General features: G+C 37.1%; 1 protein-coding gene across 1 annotated transcript; it reads right to left on the bottom strand.

Annotated features, from left to right (window-relative positions):
* Positions 1-1502: 1502 nt before the first annotated feature.
* Positions 1503-20843, bottom strand: tmem19.L (transmembrane protein 19 L homeolog; the record flags this gene model as incomplete). Its single annotated transcript, NM_001091565.1, is given in 7 exon segments — positions 1503-2043; positions 8238-8447; positions 8836-9090; positions 12093-12230; positions 15864-15977; positions 17891-18041; positions 20647-20843. Coding segments are annotated over 6 exon segments (1011 nt in total). The 3' UTR covers positions 1503-1879.
* Positions 20844-21957: the final 1114 nt, after the last annotated feature.

Here is a 21957-nt window from a genome sequence, read left to right as displayed (position 1 = left end):
GGCTTTGACTTTGAATTTTAGGACATTTACCTTTTTATTTTCATTAGCCTTTCTACTGTTACTTTTCATGCTGTTATTGGGGGGGGGAGAAGGTGCTTCCATATGCTTCTGAGAAATAGATTTTGTGCCACCCACTCATAAAGGCAACTGCTCTCGATTCAAAGCAAAAGTCAAGTTAGGTGGAAACTTGGTATCCAGAAAGCTTTGGAGGCCATCTGCTACAGACTCCATTTTAATCAAGTAATTCAAATGTCCTTTGTAATAATACAACCATAGCTTGGACTTGATAGTTACATGCTGCATGTTTATTAGTATTATATTATTATAATATTAGTTTATTAAATGTTTACTTGAGGTACAGTGATCAAAATTATGGAAAGATTCCTTATCTGGTAAACTCCAGGTCCCAAACATTCTGGATAATAGATCTATACCTGTACTAGAATCATCCTGCTATTCGTTAGCATGTACTGGGTATATTGATCATATAAAAGGAAGAATGGATAATGCAAAATACAGTCAAATACCCCAGTGTATTGTTAGCCTGAAAAAGTAAAAAAAATAAATAAAAAAAACCTGTCCATCTCTCAGACAGGACAATGATTCTAAACAAAAAAGCCAAAGTAACAGAGCGGCTGCAGAACAAAAGTGAATGTCCTACAATGGCTCAGTCAGTGTTCTGATCTCAATTCATTTGTGAAATCGCTGCACTGCTTGTAAATGGAAATGAGTACGAATCAAACTAACCAAAATAACCCAGCTAAAAATCTGCCTGGAGGAATTTGCAAAAAATACTCCAGAATGCTGTGTACCAATCATCTAATGTGCAATGGTGTTGGGGGAAGTAGCATCATGATATAACATGAATGTGTGTAATGTAGGAAAGTATTCAGTGGAAGAGCTTTTTCTTTTTTTTTTTTTTTTTGCAAAAATGTTTTATTACCATATAAGCATCCAGGAGATGCCCTTAAGCAGGGCCCTCGAGTGCCTTTTTGTATCCTTTTTTTGTATGGGAGCTGAAACCAAAAGACACAGCAGCATGTGTTTGAATGGAATTCTTGCTATCACTCTGCTTTCTCAAGACACAAAAGGGCATTTATTAAAAAGTAAAACTAGAGATTGCCACAGTTCACCAGAGTGAAATTCCACCACTCTCTATTTCAAAGGGATTGTTGGGAGCATATTTATCAATGGATGAAGCTTAGCGTTCACCCCTTGACAAATATTGCTTGAAAAATCCCATAGCAATAGTGTGTGGCATAATTTCACAGTGATAGTGTGTGGCATAATTTCACAGTGCTCAATTGTGGCAAGCTCTAGTTTCAATCAACGATAAATATAACCCAACGCATGAGAAATTTCCAAGATTTTTCACTTAAGAAACCTCATGCGGCAAATGATAAATACTCAAGAAAAAGCAGTGAAAAACATTCCTGACTATTCACATATGTGAGATGTTTCAATAAAGATGTAAAAGGAATTTTGCGAACTCTGCCCTTAAATAAATGTCGAGTACATAATTTATTAGTGTGTTATCAACCATGTAGACTTCACAATCTGATAAACTCCAAGTTCGTATCTTGTTCATTATACACAAATAAAGTGTTAAAACTCTCCAAACAAATTACTGTGCAATTAGGGAGATGTCAGAAATCCATGGAGTAAAGTTGGAAAGAAAATCTTTTTTGAGGGGGAAAAAGGTTCATTTTTTTCAAACTGAATTCTCTACATTTTAAAAGTGTATTTGTTCACATTTTTAAAAAAACTGTACTCAATAATTGCTACAATAAAAGAAAACATCAATAATTAAGTGCAAGCCTGCTAAACAATATGTATCTTTGAATAATTAAGTATTACAAAATAGTAGTTTCCCCACTTTTTAAAGTCTCGGCCAAAAACTCCAAGCAGCAGTTGGAAGCAGCAGAGCAATAAGAATTGATGAGAAAAGATTCACTGCATTATTGTCCAATATTGGCTTCCCACAAATAAATTTTGCATCTTTTGTTGGGTGATTGACAATCTTACCAGTGCTTTCATCATAACCTAAAAGAAAAAAATAAGGAAGCAATGACAAGAATGTTGGTAGGTAAATGATATAGGAATTAATTCAATCTAACAATTTTTAAACGCAATCCACATTCTAAGATTTGCATGCTGAGATTTACACATTTTATGTTGTGCGAATATGAAAACCAGTTATGATCTGAAAAGCATTATTAATGGTTAGCAAATCAAGGTCATGGTGAGGTATTCATTCCCCATGGTAGTTTTGCAAATTGCCAAAATGTATTACACCATTTACACAACCCATTAGTAATGTAGTAATTAGTAATGTGTGGGCCTGGCCAAAACCTGCGGGACCTTTGGGGCTTACCCACAGGTCAGGCCGACATTCGCACTTGATTTAAAGGCGGGTTCAGGCTGCACTTTCCCTTCTGCCCCATGCCACTGACCTTCCTCTGCCCAGCTTTCACTTCTGGCAGCCTCTATTTATAGGCATAGGCGTGGGTCTATAAATATAAGTGACAAGCTGGGTTGGGAGCAGGCAGGTAAGGGCCTGGTGCGGGTCGACTTTTGTCTCATTTCACGGACTTCTGAAGAATGCTCTGATGTAGTCAAAACACCTCCACCCCACAGAGAAGTTTAAAAGGAGACTGCAATTTATAATCGCTGGGCGGTGCCTTCTGTATTATAATCTGTCAAATGCTTTATTTACCAGTAGGTCCTTGCAGCTGACATAAGGGCACCCATTTCTATTAGAAGAAAGGAGGTCCAGTCTACATATTCGGTAGAGGTTTTTTTTACAGTGACAGCTGTGAAGATTTGGAAATCTCTCCCTGAATCAGTCGTACTGGCTAACACATTAGATAGCTTTAAAGGGGTGCTTCACCTTCACGTTAACTTTTAGTATGTTATAGAATGGCTAATTCTAAGCAAATTTTCAATTGGTCTTCAATATTTATAGTTTATGAATTATTTGCCTTCTTATCCTGACTCTTTCTATCATTCAAAAGGGGGTCACTGGCCCCATCTAAAAACAAATCCTCTCTTAAATTACACATTTATTGTTATTGCTACTTTTTATTACTCATCTTTCTTTTCCGACCTTCCCCTATTAATATTCCATATTCTTATTCAAAGCAATGCATGGTTCCTAGGGTAATTTGGACCCTAGCAACCAGATTGCTGACACTGCTAATATATATTCACTCGAAATCGGCACTAACCACTCACTTTGACACTGGCCGAGTGCTGAGCAAATAATATAGAGTCCAATAGTAGAAAGCACTCACGGCACTAAGGTTTTCACAAAAAAAGTTAACAACGTTTATTCAGTCTCCATATCGACGCATTTCGGTCCATATGGGATCTATCCGGATGACGGTCCCATGTCCGAAACGTGTCGATATGGAGACTCAATAAACTTTGTTTTAACTGCATATATAGATACTGTATATACTATGAATAGAACTGCAACTTTTAACTGCAGATATTGCTATTTTTTTTTTTTTTTTTTGTAACTTACATTTTTATTAATTTTCAAAATAAACAAGCAGACAAAACAGAGTAAGAGGTACATCAACATTTCATAGAGTGCAAGCTGTTCCATCCAAAACCTCTAAGTATAGCAATAGACTACGTCTAAGTATTGGATTCAACAGTAATTGTAAGGCAGTACAACAATTGCATAAGGAGAAACAAGGGAGGGAAAAAAAAAAAAAAAAAAAAAAAAAAAAAACAGAGGGAGGGGGGAGTTGAAGCTCGCGGACATATATCATAGCTGTAGCCTATCAATAATTACCGAAAAATTTAAGAGCAATCGGTTCTAGTCAACATGTAATGGTCCCAGTTGCCCCAGATATTGCTATGCAAATCTAACGTATTATTGATGCGGGCAGTCATTTCCTCAAACTTCTTGTTGCTTTCTAGTCTAAGAGTTATTTCTTGGATGGTGGGGATTATTGGAGTCTTCCATTTGGAGGTAATTGCCAGTCTGGCTACTGTGGATATCTGATTAACCCACTTCTGGGCTGCTTTTTTCAATCTGGGGATAGGTAGGGCTAATAGCAAGTGAGGCATTGTAATATTCATTGGGGAATTAAAGACCGCTATTATCAGGTTCACAACATCCTGCCAGAACTTTGTCAGTTTGGGACAAGCCCAGAGAATATGATGTAGCGTACCTTTGTGGCTACATCCTCTCCAGCATAAGGGACTGCTTTGTGGGTACATTTTGGAGAGTCTATCAGGGGTTAAGTACCACCTCATCATAACTTTATAAACACTTTCTTTTTGTTGGACACATGTTGTTATCGTACGAGCGTTCTCCCACATTTTGCTCCATTGGGATATAGGAAAACCATGATCCCAAACCGAGTCCCAATAATGCATGTATGTATGAGCAGGAAAGGGATCATCAGGTAGGGCGTTCATTAACGCATACAACTGTGAAATTAAACCCTTATAAGGAAAGGAGACTCCCAGAATTTTTTCAAATGGGGTAAGTTGCGGCTGGGATTGTTGCCCAAGGAGTGTGGTGATGTAGTGTTTGATTTGGAGAAATTCCATCTCCTTTCCTGACTCTCAGTTACATTTATTGGTTAGTTCCTGGTAAGTATACAACCTCCGACTAAGTGGATTTATGAAATCGATAAGTCTCACAAAGTTATAAGCTTCCCAGTGAGATTGGAATGTTTGTAGCTGTCCAGGGTGGAAATCAGGGTTCCCTCTAAGTATTGTTAGGGCCGATGGATGTTTGCTAATCCCATATTTCCTCTGGCAATGCCTCCAGATAGTGTAAGTAAATTTCATAGGTTTCGGGGCCAAATCAGAAAGTTGCAGCTTGGGTTTATCTGGTAAAATCAAGTTACTAATATGAAAGGGGGAAATCCAAGTGGCCTCTAATTGGGCCCATTTAGTGGATGGCGAAGCTTGGAGCCAAGCCAGGGTTTGACGTAGATGGGAAGCCTCATAGTATTTACCAATATCAGGCACAGCGAGACCACCCTGATTTCTCCCTGCCACAAGTATTGAACGTGAAAATCTAGCTTTCGTCGAGCCCCAGATAAACTTAAATATCAGTTTTTGTATATGACCCAGTTGAGAAAGTGGAATATGGAGTGGGATAGTTTCAAACATGTATAGTAGCTTAGGGAGTATGGTCATTTTAATAGCTGCAATGCGCCCGAGCCATGAGATGTGATGCTGTGTCCAATCCTGCAAATCTTTTGTAATTTGTTTCACCATAGGGGAGAAATTTGCATGTAACAATTGGTGATAATGAGGCGTTAATTTAATTCCTAGATAGCTTATATAGGATTTTTGCCATTTGTAAGGAAAACTGTCTTGGAGTGCCCTCCGTACATTTCCCTCAGTGTGGAACAAGAGTGCCTCCGATTTTGCCCAATTTATTTTATATCCTGCTATTCTACTATAATCCGAAAGGGTGTTGTGTAAATTGGGTAAGGACACCCGCGGGTTACCAAGTGTTAGGAGGACATCTGCGAAAAGCGATATTTTGATATTGCTATTTTTAACACCTGCTTCATAAAGAATTTTAATCAGAGCGACATTAACCTACTACAGAAATCATTTTAAGAAAAGACAGAAATAGAAGTTCACTGTGGATAGAATCATGCAACTATACAGAGGTAAATAAGCTATGAAAATAATGTAAAATCATATTAGCCACATTTATCTGCATCACCATTGCCAGGCAGAGGTTACATAAGCTAACAAGTTTACATAATATAATAAGGGATGCAAGCATACAGTAATTCTACCTCAGTATAAACCTTTGTTTGGCCCATATCTTTAATATGGGGTAAAGGTTTGGGAACCCATCTTCAAAACAGACATAGAAGAGCTGGAATGAGAGCAGACATTGGCAACTAAACCAATAAAAAGATTGATCAAACTTATAAAGATAAGGTTGACAAACTTATTATTTGACATTCTGCTTAGCATCAACCTCACCCAGGCCATTGTGGTCCTACTAACGTTTGTGTTCCGATAACGGCAGATGGTGATTCATTTTATGCTTGAGGTAAGGCTGCTATTGTAGCTTTGCTGGTTAGCACCTAGGTCTGCCAGGACCTGTACGTCTCTCTATTTCATACGTTTATTTACTTATTTTTAACACTGATAATAACGTTACATTACAATTGACTATATAATTACAAATTGCCCAATGTTCTTTCGGTAACTGGTGGTGGTTTAGTGGAGCTGTAAATGACTGGAAAACTGAACTGGCATGGGGAGGCTTATTTATCAAAGTTCGAATTCGTAAAAACTCTGAATTTTTATTTACTAAACACGAATGTTTGCTTATTTATTACAAAATTCTATAGTAAAAAAAAAAAAATATGATTTACTACATTGAATTTGTATTCTACCAATCATTTTCAATGGGTCTACACACCCTCAACAAAATTCCAAAAATAAAAAAAAAGGAAAAAAAAATCACTTACGTTTATCCTAGGGCAATTTCCATTGACTTCTACATGAACTCGGCAGCTTTTAGATGCCAAAGTTTTAATTGGAGTTTTTGGTGCCTAATAAATCTTTCAGATTGTTTATGCATTTATCTTACTGTGTTTTCTGTATCATCGATAAAGTCATAATTTTTGGTTCCATTTTGTACTGGGTTATTTAAAGTCTCACCAAGCACGTTTCATTTTGTGTCCCTGAGGGAGTCCCTGGTTGGAGTATACATCTGTTGTCTGCATTTCTTTTTGAACTTTTTTTCTTGTATTTTGCTTGTGAAATTAAATCAGCCAACAAATGTGAAATAGAGAAATGGCACTCCTCATGCTAAAAAAGACTTCATATATTCACAATAGGCAACAAAAGGAAATGTAATCTAGTAGAACACACTCAACGGATGCATTTTGATAAAGTAAAACTAAAACCTGCAACACAATTAGCATTATTTTGTTTCCTGAAAAGGCATGGGGCTGCCGATTCCCTTCCCTTGGCCAGCAGTTCCAACCTATATTAAATACAGCTCCCTATGTTATCCCCAACCTGCTGCACTTACCGTTTCAGGAATTAAATTTTATATGGTAGAGTGAATTATTTGCAGTGTAAACAATGTAATGTAGAAATAAAAAACGACACCATAAAAATCATGGCAATCACTTTAAAGGTTCATTAGCGTTAAGATGAGCACTGATTTGTTGATCTAGAAATCCTCTCTTATCAGTAACCTTATGATCAGCTAAGGGCACACCTGGAGATTCGGGGAGATTTAGTAGCCCGAACTGCTTCCTGTGTCTTCCGCCTGCTTCAATGAAAAAACGCCTGCGCCAATGCACTTGCGGTGCTTCGATTTCAGAAGTCGCCCGAAGTTCACTCGTGAGGGGAGCAGTTTGGTGAGATTAGTCGCCCCAAAGAAGATGCGATTGCGACTAAATCTCCCCGATTTTCTAGGTATGCCCTTACCCTAAGAGAAACCCTAAACAATAGCTGGATCCCAAAGGGGTGAATTGAACACCACTGACCTAAGGTCCCAAACACAAACTTTACAAGTGTTTCAGTTACTGTGAAACATATCCTGACAAATATTCCTATACAGTGCCACAACAGATGTATGGCATCCTAATAAAAATAGGAACATGCTCTCTGTATACAAGCTTCTTTGCCCCAACTGAATCTTGGGTTTACAAATAAGTAGGAGGAGTTTATTATACAGGTACTTGGGTTTTATCAGGGGAATAATAATTTGCCTGACTACCTTCTATTCCCCCAATTTAACTGAACAAAAAAACCTGTAGGTTGGAAACTGAAAGTACTTTTCATAGTACAAGAAATATCAAAAGTCATGGAAATGCTGAACAAGGGGAATAAAACCCCTTAACTTACACATGGAAATATATGCCTTTTGCCTCCTCACCGCAGCAGGAGCAGAACTGCTGCACAGACTCTGTGATCCTGGACCCAACAACGCTGCCAAGGACCCCACACGCACACGAAATGGTAAGTGCCCTTCCTTTACACATATACACAAACCTACATGCATTTAGACATACACACTTTACTAAAGGTAGCTTTTTTTTTCCTTTCCTGGCTTTATTTTCTTTTGCACACATTTACTCACATACACAAATTAACACACTTTTTAGAGCTATACACACATGCATACACAACACTGTTGGTTTTTGGTGGAAGATTTCCGTCTGTATTAATACTAAAACAATGCATCATATGGCAAATATGGAAAGAAGTTTTAAATATACCTGAATATTGCATTATAGCTCCTAGATAGGAGTCTATTAAAGATCCAAGTAAACCAGCCATTCCACCATATATGACGATGGGCCACTGAGGGGCGGCGATTTCCAAATCATCTACAAAAACAAGTTGTGTAACAAAATACGCTACACCCACACTTATGCCACCAAGAAGGCTTGAAATCAGACCTATTGGAGTAACACCTCCATTGGTTCCTACAAAGAAAGAAAGAAAGAAATATATGTATAAATTCATAGATATTGCTCCCTATAGCAAGGACCTTGCTTTACTTTAAAAATGTAAAACCGATCTAAGTGGATTGTTATACATAACTTATTGGTCATACTAGACATTCTCATAAGCACGTTTCAGCTTATTATAAGCTGTTTAGGCTACAACAGTTTTAGTAGTAATTAGGTGTTGATAAAGAGAAGTATAATGTAATTTATTGCTTCTACCAAAAAAATTATGTACAGACACTGTACAATAAAGACAATAGAATCAATAATTATGGCTTAACAAAAACCTGAACTGCTAATAAAGAGGAAATCAAACTTTATTTTACAGAAGAAATCAAATGTTTGGTGAGACCAAAGAGCTTACCTACTGGTACCTTTTCCCAGGTTGTTATCAATCTAGGAGCACTTTTGCTAAGTACTGGGCCTATCTCAGAAGCCCATGTATCTCCAGCAGAACATGACAGAGCACCCAGGAGGGACAAACACATCCAAGATGCAGTGTACTCTTTGGAAAAATCTATAGGTATTTCTCCAGGTCCATTTTCTATCATGTAGAGCAGAGCTAATTCAGCAGGGAGGCCACCATTGCAGAACACCTGAACCCAATTCCTTTGTCCTCCTGAAAAAGAAAGTTTTTTTTTTTTTTACTAACCATGGTTACATACATTTAAAAAAGATGGTAAAAATAAAACCAGTAACACCAAAAAATTAAATATTAAAATAATGAAAATATAATGTACTGATTGCACTGCACTGGTACAACTTGTGTTTTTGCACTACTATAGTTTATATAAACAAGCTGCTGTGTAGGCATGGGAGCAGCCATTCAAAGCTTGAAAAAGAGAAAAGGCAGATAACAGATACGTTCTGTAATATACAGTAGGATTCTTCAGAAATTATTTATCTACGGAGTATACTGTGCTTGAATGGCTACACAGCAGCAACTATAGTTGTGTTTCTGAAGCAAACACACCAGTTTAACCATTGCAGGGCAACATTACATTATATTGTCATTCCATTCAAACACTTATTTTATGGTGTTACTGTTCCTTTAACCTACAACTTCCTATTATCTCAGTAAACACAAGGTTGCCATATAATGCCTGTATGAGGCAAAGCAAGGTACAGGTATGGTATCCATTTTTCAGAAAGCTCTCAATTACGGGAAGGTATCTCCCATAGACTCCATTTTATCGAAATAATCAATTTTTAAAAAAAGGATTTCCTTTTTCTTTGTGATAATAAAACAGTAGCTTGTACTTGATCCCAACTAAGATATAATTAATCCGTATTGGAAGCAAAACCAGCCTATTAGGTTTATTTAATGTTTACATGATTTTCTAGCAAACAAGGTACGAAGATCCAAATTACAGAAAGATCGGTTATCCGGATAAACACAGATGCCAAGCATTCTGGATAACAGGTCCCATACCTGAACATCTCTGGTATTACATAATGATATTGGGTTAAATTAAGAAATTATAGTAAGGACCATTAAGACCAAAGACATTATGTCAAATTCAGCCTTGTAAAGCGTAAACAAAAAAAGATGTTTGTCATAGAACAGTTACATATACCTGTTCAAATTAACATTTCTTTCATAATAAATTTAACATTTAAACAAATAAAACATTTAGTTGAAATTGCACAGTCTTTGGAGTTACTTATTAACAGAGAGCGTTATGTACAATGGATTTCCTAATTTTACTTTAGCCAGTGGACTGCAGCCAAACGATGTAAAGACAAAATCAGAGCCTGTGTGGAACTGCGAAAAATCTTAGATTTAAAGGAGTTTATGATCTTAATATAATGCAGTAGATGATATACAAGTACTTTAAGAAAATATCTTGAAGCGATGCAGTAAAGGAGCATTTTAATATGCTTTTAGTAAAGAATAATTGCACAATACAGGTATGGGACCTGTTATCCAGAATGCTCGGGTACTTTTTATTATTACACAGAAAAAGGAAATCATTGTTAAAAATTTGGATTATTTTATTATAATGGAGTCTATGGCAGACAACCTTTCCGTAATTCGGAGCAATTTCTGGATATTGAGTTTCCGGATAACAGACCCCATACCTGTATTAAAAAAAATAAAGTTAGCAGCATGGCCCTTTCTCAAGCAAATTCTTAAAGAGTTCCGTATTTCTGCAAAAAGTCCACTTTTTAAGGGTCTGGCCACACAAGCAAATTCGGGGAGATTAGTCGCCCCAGCTACAAATCTCCTCTTCTTCGGGCGACAATCTCCCCAAAACTGCCTTCCCCCTGCCCTCCGCCAGCTAAAATAAAAATCACCTGCGGTAATGCACTTGCAGCGCTTCGATTTCCAAAGTCGCCAGACGTTTCCTTGTGAGGCGATTTGAATTTTAGCCGGCAGAGGGCAGGCAGAAGAAGAAGAGGAGGAGGAAGAAGAGGAGATTTGTAACTGGGGAGACTAATCTCCCCGAATCTGCTTGTGTGGCCAGACCCTAATGGCCTTCAATCAATATACTGCATAGGAACAATGTGGTATTCCCGCATCTGGCTCATATTCTCAAGCAAGGTGCTGGTTAACTAATGGGATCACAACCATCTCAGATGCGTGTACACACGGCTCACCTAAAAACTTTGCTACACTGAAATCTCAACATAACTTATTAACACACAATGGCTTGTATATTTGCAAGTTAGTAGTGCCTTGAGATGACAAACGAAGCACAAACCCATCAGGTTAGCTTCCTCCCACTGAAATCCCTCCAAAGGCTACTGAAATCCCTTGTTAACAATAACCATATCAAAGGCAGGGATGCCTGGGAGAAGGACCTGCAACTGATGGAAAAAGGCCTTGCAAGCCCCTGCACATCTCCCTCAGTTACAAAGACTATTACAACTGTACATGGTACACAGAGCATACTACACAATAGCTAAATTAAATAATAAGAAGTACCCCAATGTCTCTCCCGCGTGGAATCCAGCCAATAGTGAAGCACAGCCTACAGCAACACTAGGGAATAATTATAAGGCACTTATCTAAACTAACAGGCACTACTCTGCCAGACATTGGGATTAAAAATGATGTACCAGTGGCACTTAGACAGCTGGTTTCAAAGGTCCTATTCCATGCCAGGCATCAAATAACATTAAACTGGAAATGTAGTTCCCTCCGGCCATTGCAGACTGGCTCCAAGCAGTTACCTCCATATGTAACAAAGAAAAATTTGTATTTACCAGGAAAGGTCAAATCCAAAGCAGGTAGGGAAGCTGGCAATTGTGGCTAGATACACAAATTGATCAAGGTAACCCACAGGGATCCATGTCCCCAGACCCTCGCTTTTGGTGGTTAGCTAAATGTATATTTAATACATGTGCAGGCTACTTTGATACAATGGTAAAGTAATGTAATGATAAGGATCGTAAAAAGTGATGTTATACAATTGTAAACTTGTATTATGTACCATTACAATACAATTGTGCACTGTTCAGTGTGTAACTGTTCAAAATATGCTGTTCTCAATAAAACATATCTTGAGCAAAAAAAAAAATGATCTTGAGTACAGGTATATTAAAAGTTTGAAATCATCAAACAGACTACATTAATACAAGTTGCTTTGCGAATACAAAGGAGAATTAAATACTTACCTTCTTTATATTCTGAGTCATAACATTTCTTAACTTCACCTCTCCATTTAGTGAGTTTAGAAGAAATGAAGAAGAAAGCCAGCAAGGCTGAGAAAAAGCTATAGTTGGCTATAGTGAGGATGAATCCGACCAGCAGTCCTGCAAGGCAAATTTTAGATTTTTTTTGTACTAGCAGTATTATTTGAACAGAAGCAACCTAAGAAGCAATTTACTTTTCAAAATCAGAAACCCAATCACGGAGACAAAAGCCTGCACAACCATGTTGATGAGTTTATGATCTTGAGACTGAAAGTTCTTGTGAGCAGGATCCTCGGATTCTATTTGTATTCTGTAACCATGGTTTATTGATCGTGATGGTGAAACCCCTTTGATATAAATTATTGTACAGTGCTGCGTCACATACTTACACTAATAATGAGTAATAATGATGCCAAATGTAGCCCAAATTATTAAATTAAGATTTTAAAATATGAAATAGTACTTTTGCAAAATAATGCCTTTGACAAAAACAGAAATCCTAATCCTTTCACTTGTCATGTGAAAGGTGTTGTTCATCTTTAAATTGGCTGTTCACCTTCCAAAAACTTTTTCAGTTGAGTTGTTTTCAGATCCAAAAGTTGTTCTCCAGAAAAATGTTTTTCGATTGCTTTCCATTTTTAACAGTTTTTACAAAACCAGTCTCTGGTGTTTGAGTTTGACAGCTCAGTAATTCAGGTGTAGATTCTATGTTACTATGCGGTTACAATTTTGCAACATTTAGTTGATACATTTTTCAGTAGCTTATCTGGAGTATTAGCAACTATTGTATCAATTCTAACGTCTGCTTTTAATGAAACGCAGGGATTCTGCTCAGCAGGGCCAAAGAAAAGAAATGTATCAACTAAATGTATCAATTTAGAACAGTTTAGAGAGTCCGTGAACCCCTCCCGAGCAGCTTTAGCAAGGTGAAAAATTAGCTGGCCATAGACGCAAAGATACAATTGCACGAAACGACTTTTGTACAATTGCTATCTGTCAATTAATGGCCTAAGCATTGTGTGATTTGTTTTCTTTACTACTTTATATTAATCTGAATGGTTAGTTGCAGTTCAGAAGATTGGCACGGACGATCAGTCTGACATATGCTGTAATCTGCACGTCTATGGTCAGCTTTACACTTCTATATCAGAAAAACATAGAAAATAATTGGAAAAAGTCTATATTTCTGGTGAACAATCTGAAACCATATGAACTGAAAAAAGTGTTGGAAGGTGAACACCCCTTTAAATTAACTTTTAGTATGATGTGGAGAACAATATACTTAATTTTGGATGGTCTTTTTGAATTCGAATTTCGAAGTTTTTTCAATTCGAAATTCAATCCTTGATAAATATGACCCTAAATGTGTAGATTTACAGATCATATGTTCCCTTAGATGGGGCTAGTGACCCCCAATTGAAAGCGTCATAAGAAGACAGTCTTCATGGTTTATTTTTTAATAGTTTTTAAATTATTTGCCAATTGAAAAGTTGCTCAGAATTAGCCCTTTATTAGAGGTTGAATTGCTAGAGCTTTTTGAAAACACAATTAAATTCTATTTGTCTAAAACCACAAATGCCATGAAAGTTATTAAAAGATATGAATATAAAAAGTGCGAACAAAAAAAAGGTAACAATCCAAAAAAAATATGAATATCTGTAAAATCTCTAAAAATATTGTTTTTTGTACAATTATTAGAGGAAAAAAATTCAAAAACCTCTATGGGACCTCAACTGCTTTCACTTGGTGAAGTTTTGTATTAAAGGTTCTAATAGTTTTTACACTTAATAAATCTCTCATTTTACAAATAAAACCCCCCCACACATATTTTTACAGAAAAAAAAATACAATATGTGAATTTTAGTAAATCGGCCCCTAAAAGTTAAGCTAAACCACCTGATTCAATTTTGAATTACGAGGGTTACAAATAATGAAATAAGTATGAACAGCTATATCAATTACGCTGATTCATGTTACTGTTTCCTTCGTTTGTTGATATAACATGTAATGAAATAAGAGATAAATAAAAACAAAATGTTGCATTATGCTTATGATGAAACGGAAGTCTTTTATCTCTTACTGAAAGCATTGGACTTTAAAGTTTTTCAGCGAAATCGCATATCTGAAATATATGTTAATGATTATCTTGATTACACACATAGTTTGTTGGCAATTTAGCTAATATTAATTGGAGTAAATCAATTAATGTCAGTTCCAGTAAATGGATTCAAAAAGGCATATGCTATGATTACATATTACGTCAGGATGTTTGCTGGTTTTAACAAGCTGGAATAAAAAATTATTATTTTAACTACGAGTGGAGCACGGAGTGCTTGACAATTTTGTAATATGTAAATTAGGGAGAGGAAAAGCAAAAGAGAACCTCGTGAACAGAAAGCAATTATTTACTTCCTTCTTTGTATGACACCAAGTCATGTAATTCGGATTTGGTTCTCCCAAGGACTTGGATTCAGCTTTTTTCAGCAGGATTCGGCCAAGTTCAAGTTCCTGGCCAAACCAAATCCGAATACTTAAAGGAAAATTAAACCATAAAAATGAATATGGCTAAAAATGCCAAATATTACATACTGGACATATTGCACCAGTCTAAAGTTTCAGCTTCTCAATAGCAGAAATGATCCAGGACTTCAAACTTGTCACAGGGGGTCACCATCTTGGAAAGTGTCTGACACTCACATGCTCAGTGGGCTCTGAACAGCTGTTGAGAAGCTAAGCTTAGGGTGTGTCGCAAATTATCAAGCAGAAAATGAGGTTGGTCTGTAGTATAGGATGATGCTACAGGGCTGATTATTAAATTCTGATGATAGTTGCACTGGTTTATGTGCTGCCATGTAGTAATTATCTTTATTAATTACTTATCAGCCTTATGTTGTGACATTCTAGGAGTACTGTATATTGTGAGTGGGCCCTAAGCTCAGTAAGTGACAGCAGCCCAGAGCATGTGCAGTGAATCAGCAGAAAAGAAGATGGGGAGCTACTGCAGGGACAGATCTTCACTGTTAAAGGGCTGTGGTTGCCTTGGGCTGGTACAGAAGTCCAAAACATAATGTACAACATTTCTAGTTTTAGTTAAGCTTTAGTTCTCCTTTAAAATTACGTGACTTTTTGTCAGACAAACAAGGAAGTAAGAAATATTTTAACCGCTAGCTGTGCACATCCCTAATATGATCCTTTGCATGACATAACAAATAGCCTGCTAAATCTGGAACATATCTTTTTTATTAAATTTTCTACTAAGTTGACACGGTTTTTTTTTTTATACTTGAATGCCAAACGCAAATTAAGTATGTTAAAAACACTATCCACATGACAAACACCATAAACCTATTAGGTTTATTATAACTAGAAGGGAATGCTATCTATGGCAAAGTGATTTGTTTAGCCCCTTACATATTTCAGTGACGCTGCCATATTTGTTTTCTTTGTGAAGTTATGTTTAGTCCGTCTTTAAAGTGGTATGAACCGTAGGGTTTCCTACTCCTACTGGTGATGAAAGCTCACAGTGTGTATGAGCATTACAGAAGTCATACAAAGAAAACAATTCTATCCTGTTATATCTGCCACAACAAAACAACTGTTTTGTGCCCATTTACCATTACTATCTGCCACATTAAAGCATTGGGTTTTACATTTTATACACATAATAATGTAAAATAAATAAATAATGCTAAAAGCAAACTTCAATGCAGGCAAAATGGAAAAGGAATAGGAATAAAATTGCTAACTGAATACCTCCAAGAGCACCACTGCTATCCAAGCTCCTCTTCTTTATGCCATGGGATACAATAATGATTGGGGTCAGCAAAGATACAAGCCAACGCCATGGAGAGATAGGCCGCAATGTACCTGTTCAGAAATAAAATTGCAGTTTTATAAGAGTTATCCACATATTTGTAATCCATGTCATTAGGTAAAAATAATGCAATCTGGGGGAAATGTTGAGACTTTAAGGAGGACAGCCCTTCCTTGTATTAGGCTGCATAAAGCCTTCTGAAAACAGAGAACCTAGCCTTGTTAGGGTGAGACGGGCTAAAAGGAGCCAAAAAAACCTTTACATGCAAAACATGCAGCAAAAAATCCTTCTGAAAACAGAAGGTTTTTACTTTTGTTGTGCCATATACATAGCACTGCCTTAACACCAAAAAATGTAAGTTTAACTCTCACATAAGACATTATGGGCAGAGACATGCAAATCACTGCTTTATGTCCCGTTGGTCAACTGTGCATCTAGAAGAGCTGCTTTAATAGCACAGATACAGAATGATAGTTCAGAGCCATCAATGCAAACTGCATGTTTTGCACGTGAAGGGCTTTTTGGCTTCTTTTAGCCCATCTCACCCTAACCAGGTTAGGGTCTCTGCTTGCATTAGGCTATGAAACACTTGCAATTTTATCTGCTATACATCCATTTGGGTGCCTCTGTACACCACATAGTTTGGTAAACCTATGCATACTGGCCATCAAATTGTTCAGTAGACCCCTGGTGTTCATTTGTAGGATGTTTTGGGTCATGTTTAGGGTGTGAAATAATATGCTAGAATGTGGAAGCTTTGAGGAGATGTTCATGTATTTAATCAAAACTGCCAATTTTGGGAAAGCCTTCAGTCATTTGGGGTCTCTAAATGCCAGATACTTTGGTAATAATATGCCAAATGGGGAGTAGACCCTTGGCACTCATATTTAGGATGTTTTTCTTGATGCCTAATGCTATGCAGGAGATAAGAACATGCAATTGGTTTTGAGGTGATTTTTCAATATCTCAAATTTTTATTTAAACCACAAAGTTCAGAAAAGCTTTGATGTTTGACAATGAGGAGTAGAAAGACATAACCCATTTTGGATTCAGCAGAATGTGTACTTTTCAAAAATATATGGTTTCCTGGGGTAAACCTATGTTCCAGAATTTTTTGGCTCTAAAATCTAAAGTAAGCCGTATTCTACTGTAGTGTTGCTGTGAGTTTTTGATCTATAGATTTCAGAAATGTTGATAAAACTATACATATCTGGTATTGGTACGTGCAAGAGACTTGAGGCTTTCCAACTCGGTTGAATTTGTGCAAAAAATAAAATATAAATATAAAACAATTTTGGTATAAAGCCCTATATAACAAATATATATGATATATTCTTATTGTGGAAACTTGCATAAGAAATTCTATATTTTACAAAAAACTTTAAAGTTGCAGTACACCCACTTGTTCAACATAAGTTCAATGAATTAGGCTTGTGATAAATACTATACTAGCATATTAACTATGTTGACTTTGCAGTTTAATATTTGAGATTTTCGTAGTGTTGGTATGTTTTGGGGCATCTGCCGTTTGCCTGATCTGTGTGCACTGTCGGTGAAGGGCTGAGCATTTAACCCCTTGTAGCCAATTTTCGTGGCAGTATGTTCCTCACAAGCCCTATTAACAAAACTCTTATTGAACAAAAGGGATACATTGTCCCCTTTAACTTGACCATGAAAACTTGAGCGGTCATTTATGGATGCAAATGCTGGAGAAATAAAGGATGCACTGTGGTGTTCACTAAAAAAAAAAATATATATTATTTATTATTATTATTTCCCTACTAATTTTCTTTGCAAAAGTATTCTATGATTAAATAAGGTAGTATAGATAAAGTTATCAAATCAGTTATCCTTTGAGCTAAGGCAGATATGCACAGAAAGTCACGCCTTTACATTATGTACATAAGCTAGTCTCTTTGAAATATTTTACTTTAACAGTAAAAACTGTAATAAGTATAATGCTTACCAGAGTAGGTACTTGCTGTGATGGAAATCATCCAGAAGGACAAAGATATGGAGAGGATCATACACAGAATGACAATATTCATCATCATTTTCACATATTCCTTGTACAACTCGTCTTGAATAAACAGCATCAGAGCAACTCAACCGATTACCTAAAAATTAATAATATGACAAACTCTTGTCTAAAAAAGCAGTATATATCTTTTAACAGATGAATCGTGCAATTGAGAAAAGAATGAATGACTAGGAATAATCAATTTGACAGGCAAATAGAACTGGATGGCTGGCCTTAAAGGAGAACTAAAGGTCCAGAATTTTTTATTTTATATTTTTTTTTTATATAATTTGACCTGTTAGCATTATTCTTTGTATTGGGGTATGGTATCTGTTATCCAGAATGCTCAGAACCTGGGGTTTTCCGGATAACAAATTTTTCTGTAATTTGGACCTTCGTACCTAAAGTATACTAGAAAATAATGTAAACATTAAATTAACCCAATAGGCTGGTTTAGCTTCCAATAAGGATTAATTATTTCTTAATTTGGATCAAGTATAAGGTACTGTTTATTATTACTGGAAAAAAGGAAATTTATTTTAAAATATGGACTATATGGATTATCCTGTCCATAATTAAGAGCTTGCTGGATAACGGATACCATATCATTATTTAACAGACATACCAGATTACACAGATTGAAAGGAAACCATGATAGTCTGCCTGTGTGCTTGTTAGGACCAGTGGCTCTTGAGGAAGAGCCTGTAGGGCATGAAATGCCATGGGTGGAGATGTTTACTATTTTAATGTAGCCTGAATAAAGTTCTCTTTATTTTTGTGACCCTTGTAGCCTGACTGCTCACATTCTTTTTGCTAACAATATTTCCACACTATCAATAGACAATTTGTGTTTCTTGTGTAAAATCATATGGGTCAATCATGCATGGCTTTAGCAAGTTAAACGCTAATCATCCAACCCTTTCATTGCCAATACTAAACTGGAAACCAACAGGATCCTTGAAAAAACCAACAGGCCTGCTGGGAAGCAACCAACGGGAATTCATCACTCTCAGATTAATTGTAGCGCAACAATTTCCAAAATGTAGGGCAGATCTTTCAGGGATGGCACAGAGTGGTGGTTGGCAAGTGGGCAACCTAAATGATAGTTGGCATGAGATTTTGGGAGAATACCTCTGTTCTTGGGCTCTTTTATAAATTCGAGTGCTAGCGGAGAAACAGTGCATGTGTTGTTCCTTTAACACAATTTAAAATGCAATTAAGGACAAGTTGGAAGCTGCCATATGCATCAAAAGGAATACAATGGTGGGTGCATATCTTAATAAATCGGACACAATTGCATCCCAACTTTTAAAGTAGTAATTATTGTGTAATTATTGCTAGGCTTTATAATGATGCTTGTAGTTGATTTTTATCATGGCCCATTGAGGGAATGCAGGCGTTACTGCCAGTTTGAACGTGTCAGAAGATCCAGGGACCCCCTGCGTCAATAGGCACACTGATGAAAGATTCAGAAGAGAAGTGGAACAGATGCACTGGTGCTAACTATTGGAGTGCATGGAGTTGGATCCAAGTTACTTAAATGAATGGAGGCACTGCATGCAATAATTGCATCCATTCTTTGCAATCACAGTTGTGGCTACATTCATGAATGAGCCCCTGAATGGCACATCCCAATAGGTTTTTTCCCTATATATCTGTGTATTATATTAATACATATGTATATTGCGCCAACAAAGTTTGGAGTGCTGCGCAATGGAAGAGTATATAGTATGGGATGCACCAAATCGTCTGAATCCTCGAATCCTTTGTGAAAGATTTGGTCGAATACTAAACAGAATCCTAAAGGTCCCCATAGACGCGACGATTCTTCTTGCCGAACGACCGATTTTAGGGAAGCCCGACCAATCCTTCGAAATTATCGTGCGGTTAGTGGTATTCGAACGATCGTACATCTTACGATTTTTCGGCCGACATCTGTCGGGAAATTGATCGGCCAGGTCAAAAAATCTTTGTCGGTCCCAGTGCAATCTCTCTATGTTTGCAGGGCCAAGCAGGCAGCTCCCCTTTGTTTTCCTGGTAAATTGGTCTTTTTAGTTGATGGTAAATTCGTACGATCGTACGATCGTTCTGAGAAGATCGTGGTCTCACGATCAGGATCTGATCTTTTAAAAATCTCAACATCTATGGCCAGCTTAATTTGTATATGCAAATTAGGGGCAGGGAAGGAAAAAATGGGGAAAACATTTTTACTTCCTTGTTTGTCCCTATTTACATATGCAAATTCAGATTTGGTTCTGCCAGGCACAAGGATTCGTCCGAATCCTGCTGAAAAAGGTTGAACCCTGAATCAAATCCTGTATTCGGTGCATCTATAGCATGTAGTCCACTTTTACAAATTACATAGAAATCCCAACTGACAAAGTAGCCATAATGATAATAATAGAGCTCACAATCTAAAATGAGAAGGAGGGTGTGAGAGAGGATCATTACTATGATGAGCACAAGTATACACTGACTAAACCTTGGCACTCAAAGCAGTGCTTCAGGCAAAAGCTGTGATGGCACACACACATGCTGTAATGTAACAACGATCTAAAAGGATTCATGTTACAATATTGATCTTGGCAAGTTTATAAAGGAATAGAACATAAGAAAGCCTGGATGTTATAAAGCCTTCTCGCAGCAGCGCAAAAGTATAAGCTGAACCATAAGCAAAAGACAAACACAACAGGTCAAAGTACCTGATCAGGTGCAGGTTTGATAAGCTTGGAACTGTGGCGCTCTCTTCGTACCTTGCTAGCGGTATATATATCCCTCCTGTCACGGAAACAACCCGGGCCGTGTCTAAGGCTAAAACCCATCCCAGCCCCACACAGCAGAGAAAGAAGCGCAAACCAAACCCATCGTTATCCGCTACATGCCCCAGGCCGGGTCGCTTGCCAAAAAGAATGCTTCCGGGATGCAGCTTGTCTCTCGCGCGCCACTTCCGGTCGAGGAAATACCATTAAACAACAGGTGTAGAGTACAGCTCAGCTTCTAGAGGCTGAGACTATCGGCTCGTGTATGTACCAGGGATATAGTGGTTGAGAAAAACAATCCACAAGTACGGATTAAAGTAAAATCCTGCTTTATTTGAGTATTAAAACAGACATCCATAACAGATGTACTCCTACCCTATGACATGTTAGATCACCTTGTGTATGTACCAGCATTACTTGTTGAGTAGCAGATATGCCAAACTTCTTAGTATATCAGAACGAAGGGCAAACATGCCATTTTTAAAATTGCAAACCTTTGAAGACAGTAAAGGTTAAAACCTATAAGAGTGTGCTATATAATTCAGACATGCTTGGCAGATCTGATACATCATTAAGAGCTGTCAATTAAACGGGTGGTTCACCTTTAAGGTACCTTTTAGTATGTTATAGAATGGCCAAGTCTAAGCAACTTTTCTATTGGTTTTCATTATTATTTTTTTCATAGTTTTATAGTTATTTGCCTTTTTTCTTCTGACTCTTTGAATGGGCATCGTTGACTCCCTTCTAAAAAAACAAATGCTCTGTTAGGCTACAAATGTATTGCTATTGCTACTTTGTATTACTCGTCTTTCTATTCAGGCCTCTCCTGTTTATATTCCAGTCTCTTATTCAAATCAATGCATGGTTCCTAGGGTAATTTGGACCCTAGTTACCAGATTGCTTGAGATGCAAATCTAAGAGCTGCTGAATAAGAAGCGAAATAACACAAAAAACACAAATAATAAAAAATTAAAACCAAGTTATCTCAAAGGTGAACAACCCCTTTAACCCAGATTGTTACTTACAGGCTGGGGTAGAGTTGGTTAGTGGTTGGAACTTCTACTTTTTCTTTTGATTCTCTTTCTTCCTCTTCCACCCCTTGTTTTTCTTTTTAGTGCTGTTCTACATTTCCTCCTGTTAGGTGTCAGTTTTCTGCCCCCTTTTCTTTCTGTTTTCAATTACTCACTTCCAATTTTAGCTGTGCTCCCACTTTCCTTATTGGTTTTCAGTTTTCACATTCCACTTTGCCCTCTT

Source organism: Xenopus laevis, chromosome 3L (genome assembly GCF_017654675.1).
Source record: "Xenopus laevis strain J_2021 chromosome 3L, Xenopus_laevis_v10.1, whole genome shotgun sequence".
Lineage (NCBI taxonomy): Eukaryota > Metazoa > Chordata > Amphibia > Anura > Pipidae > Xenopus > Xenopus laevis.
The sequence above is the reverse complement of the archived record's forward strand: the minus strand, read 5'-3'. Positions and strand labels throughout refer to the sequence as shown.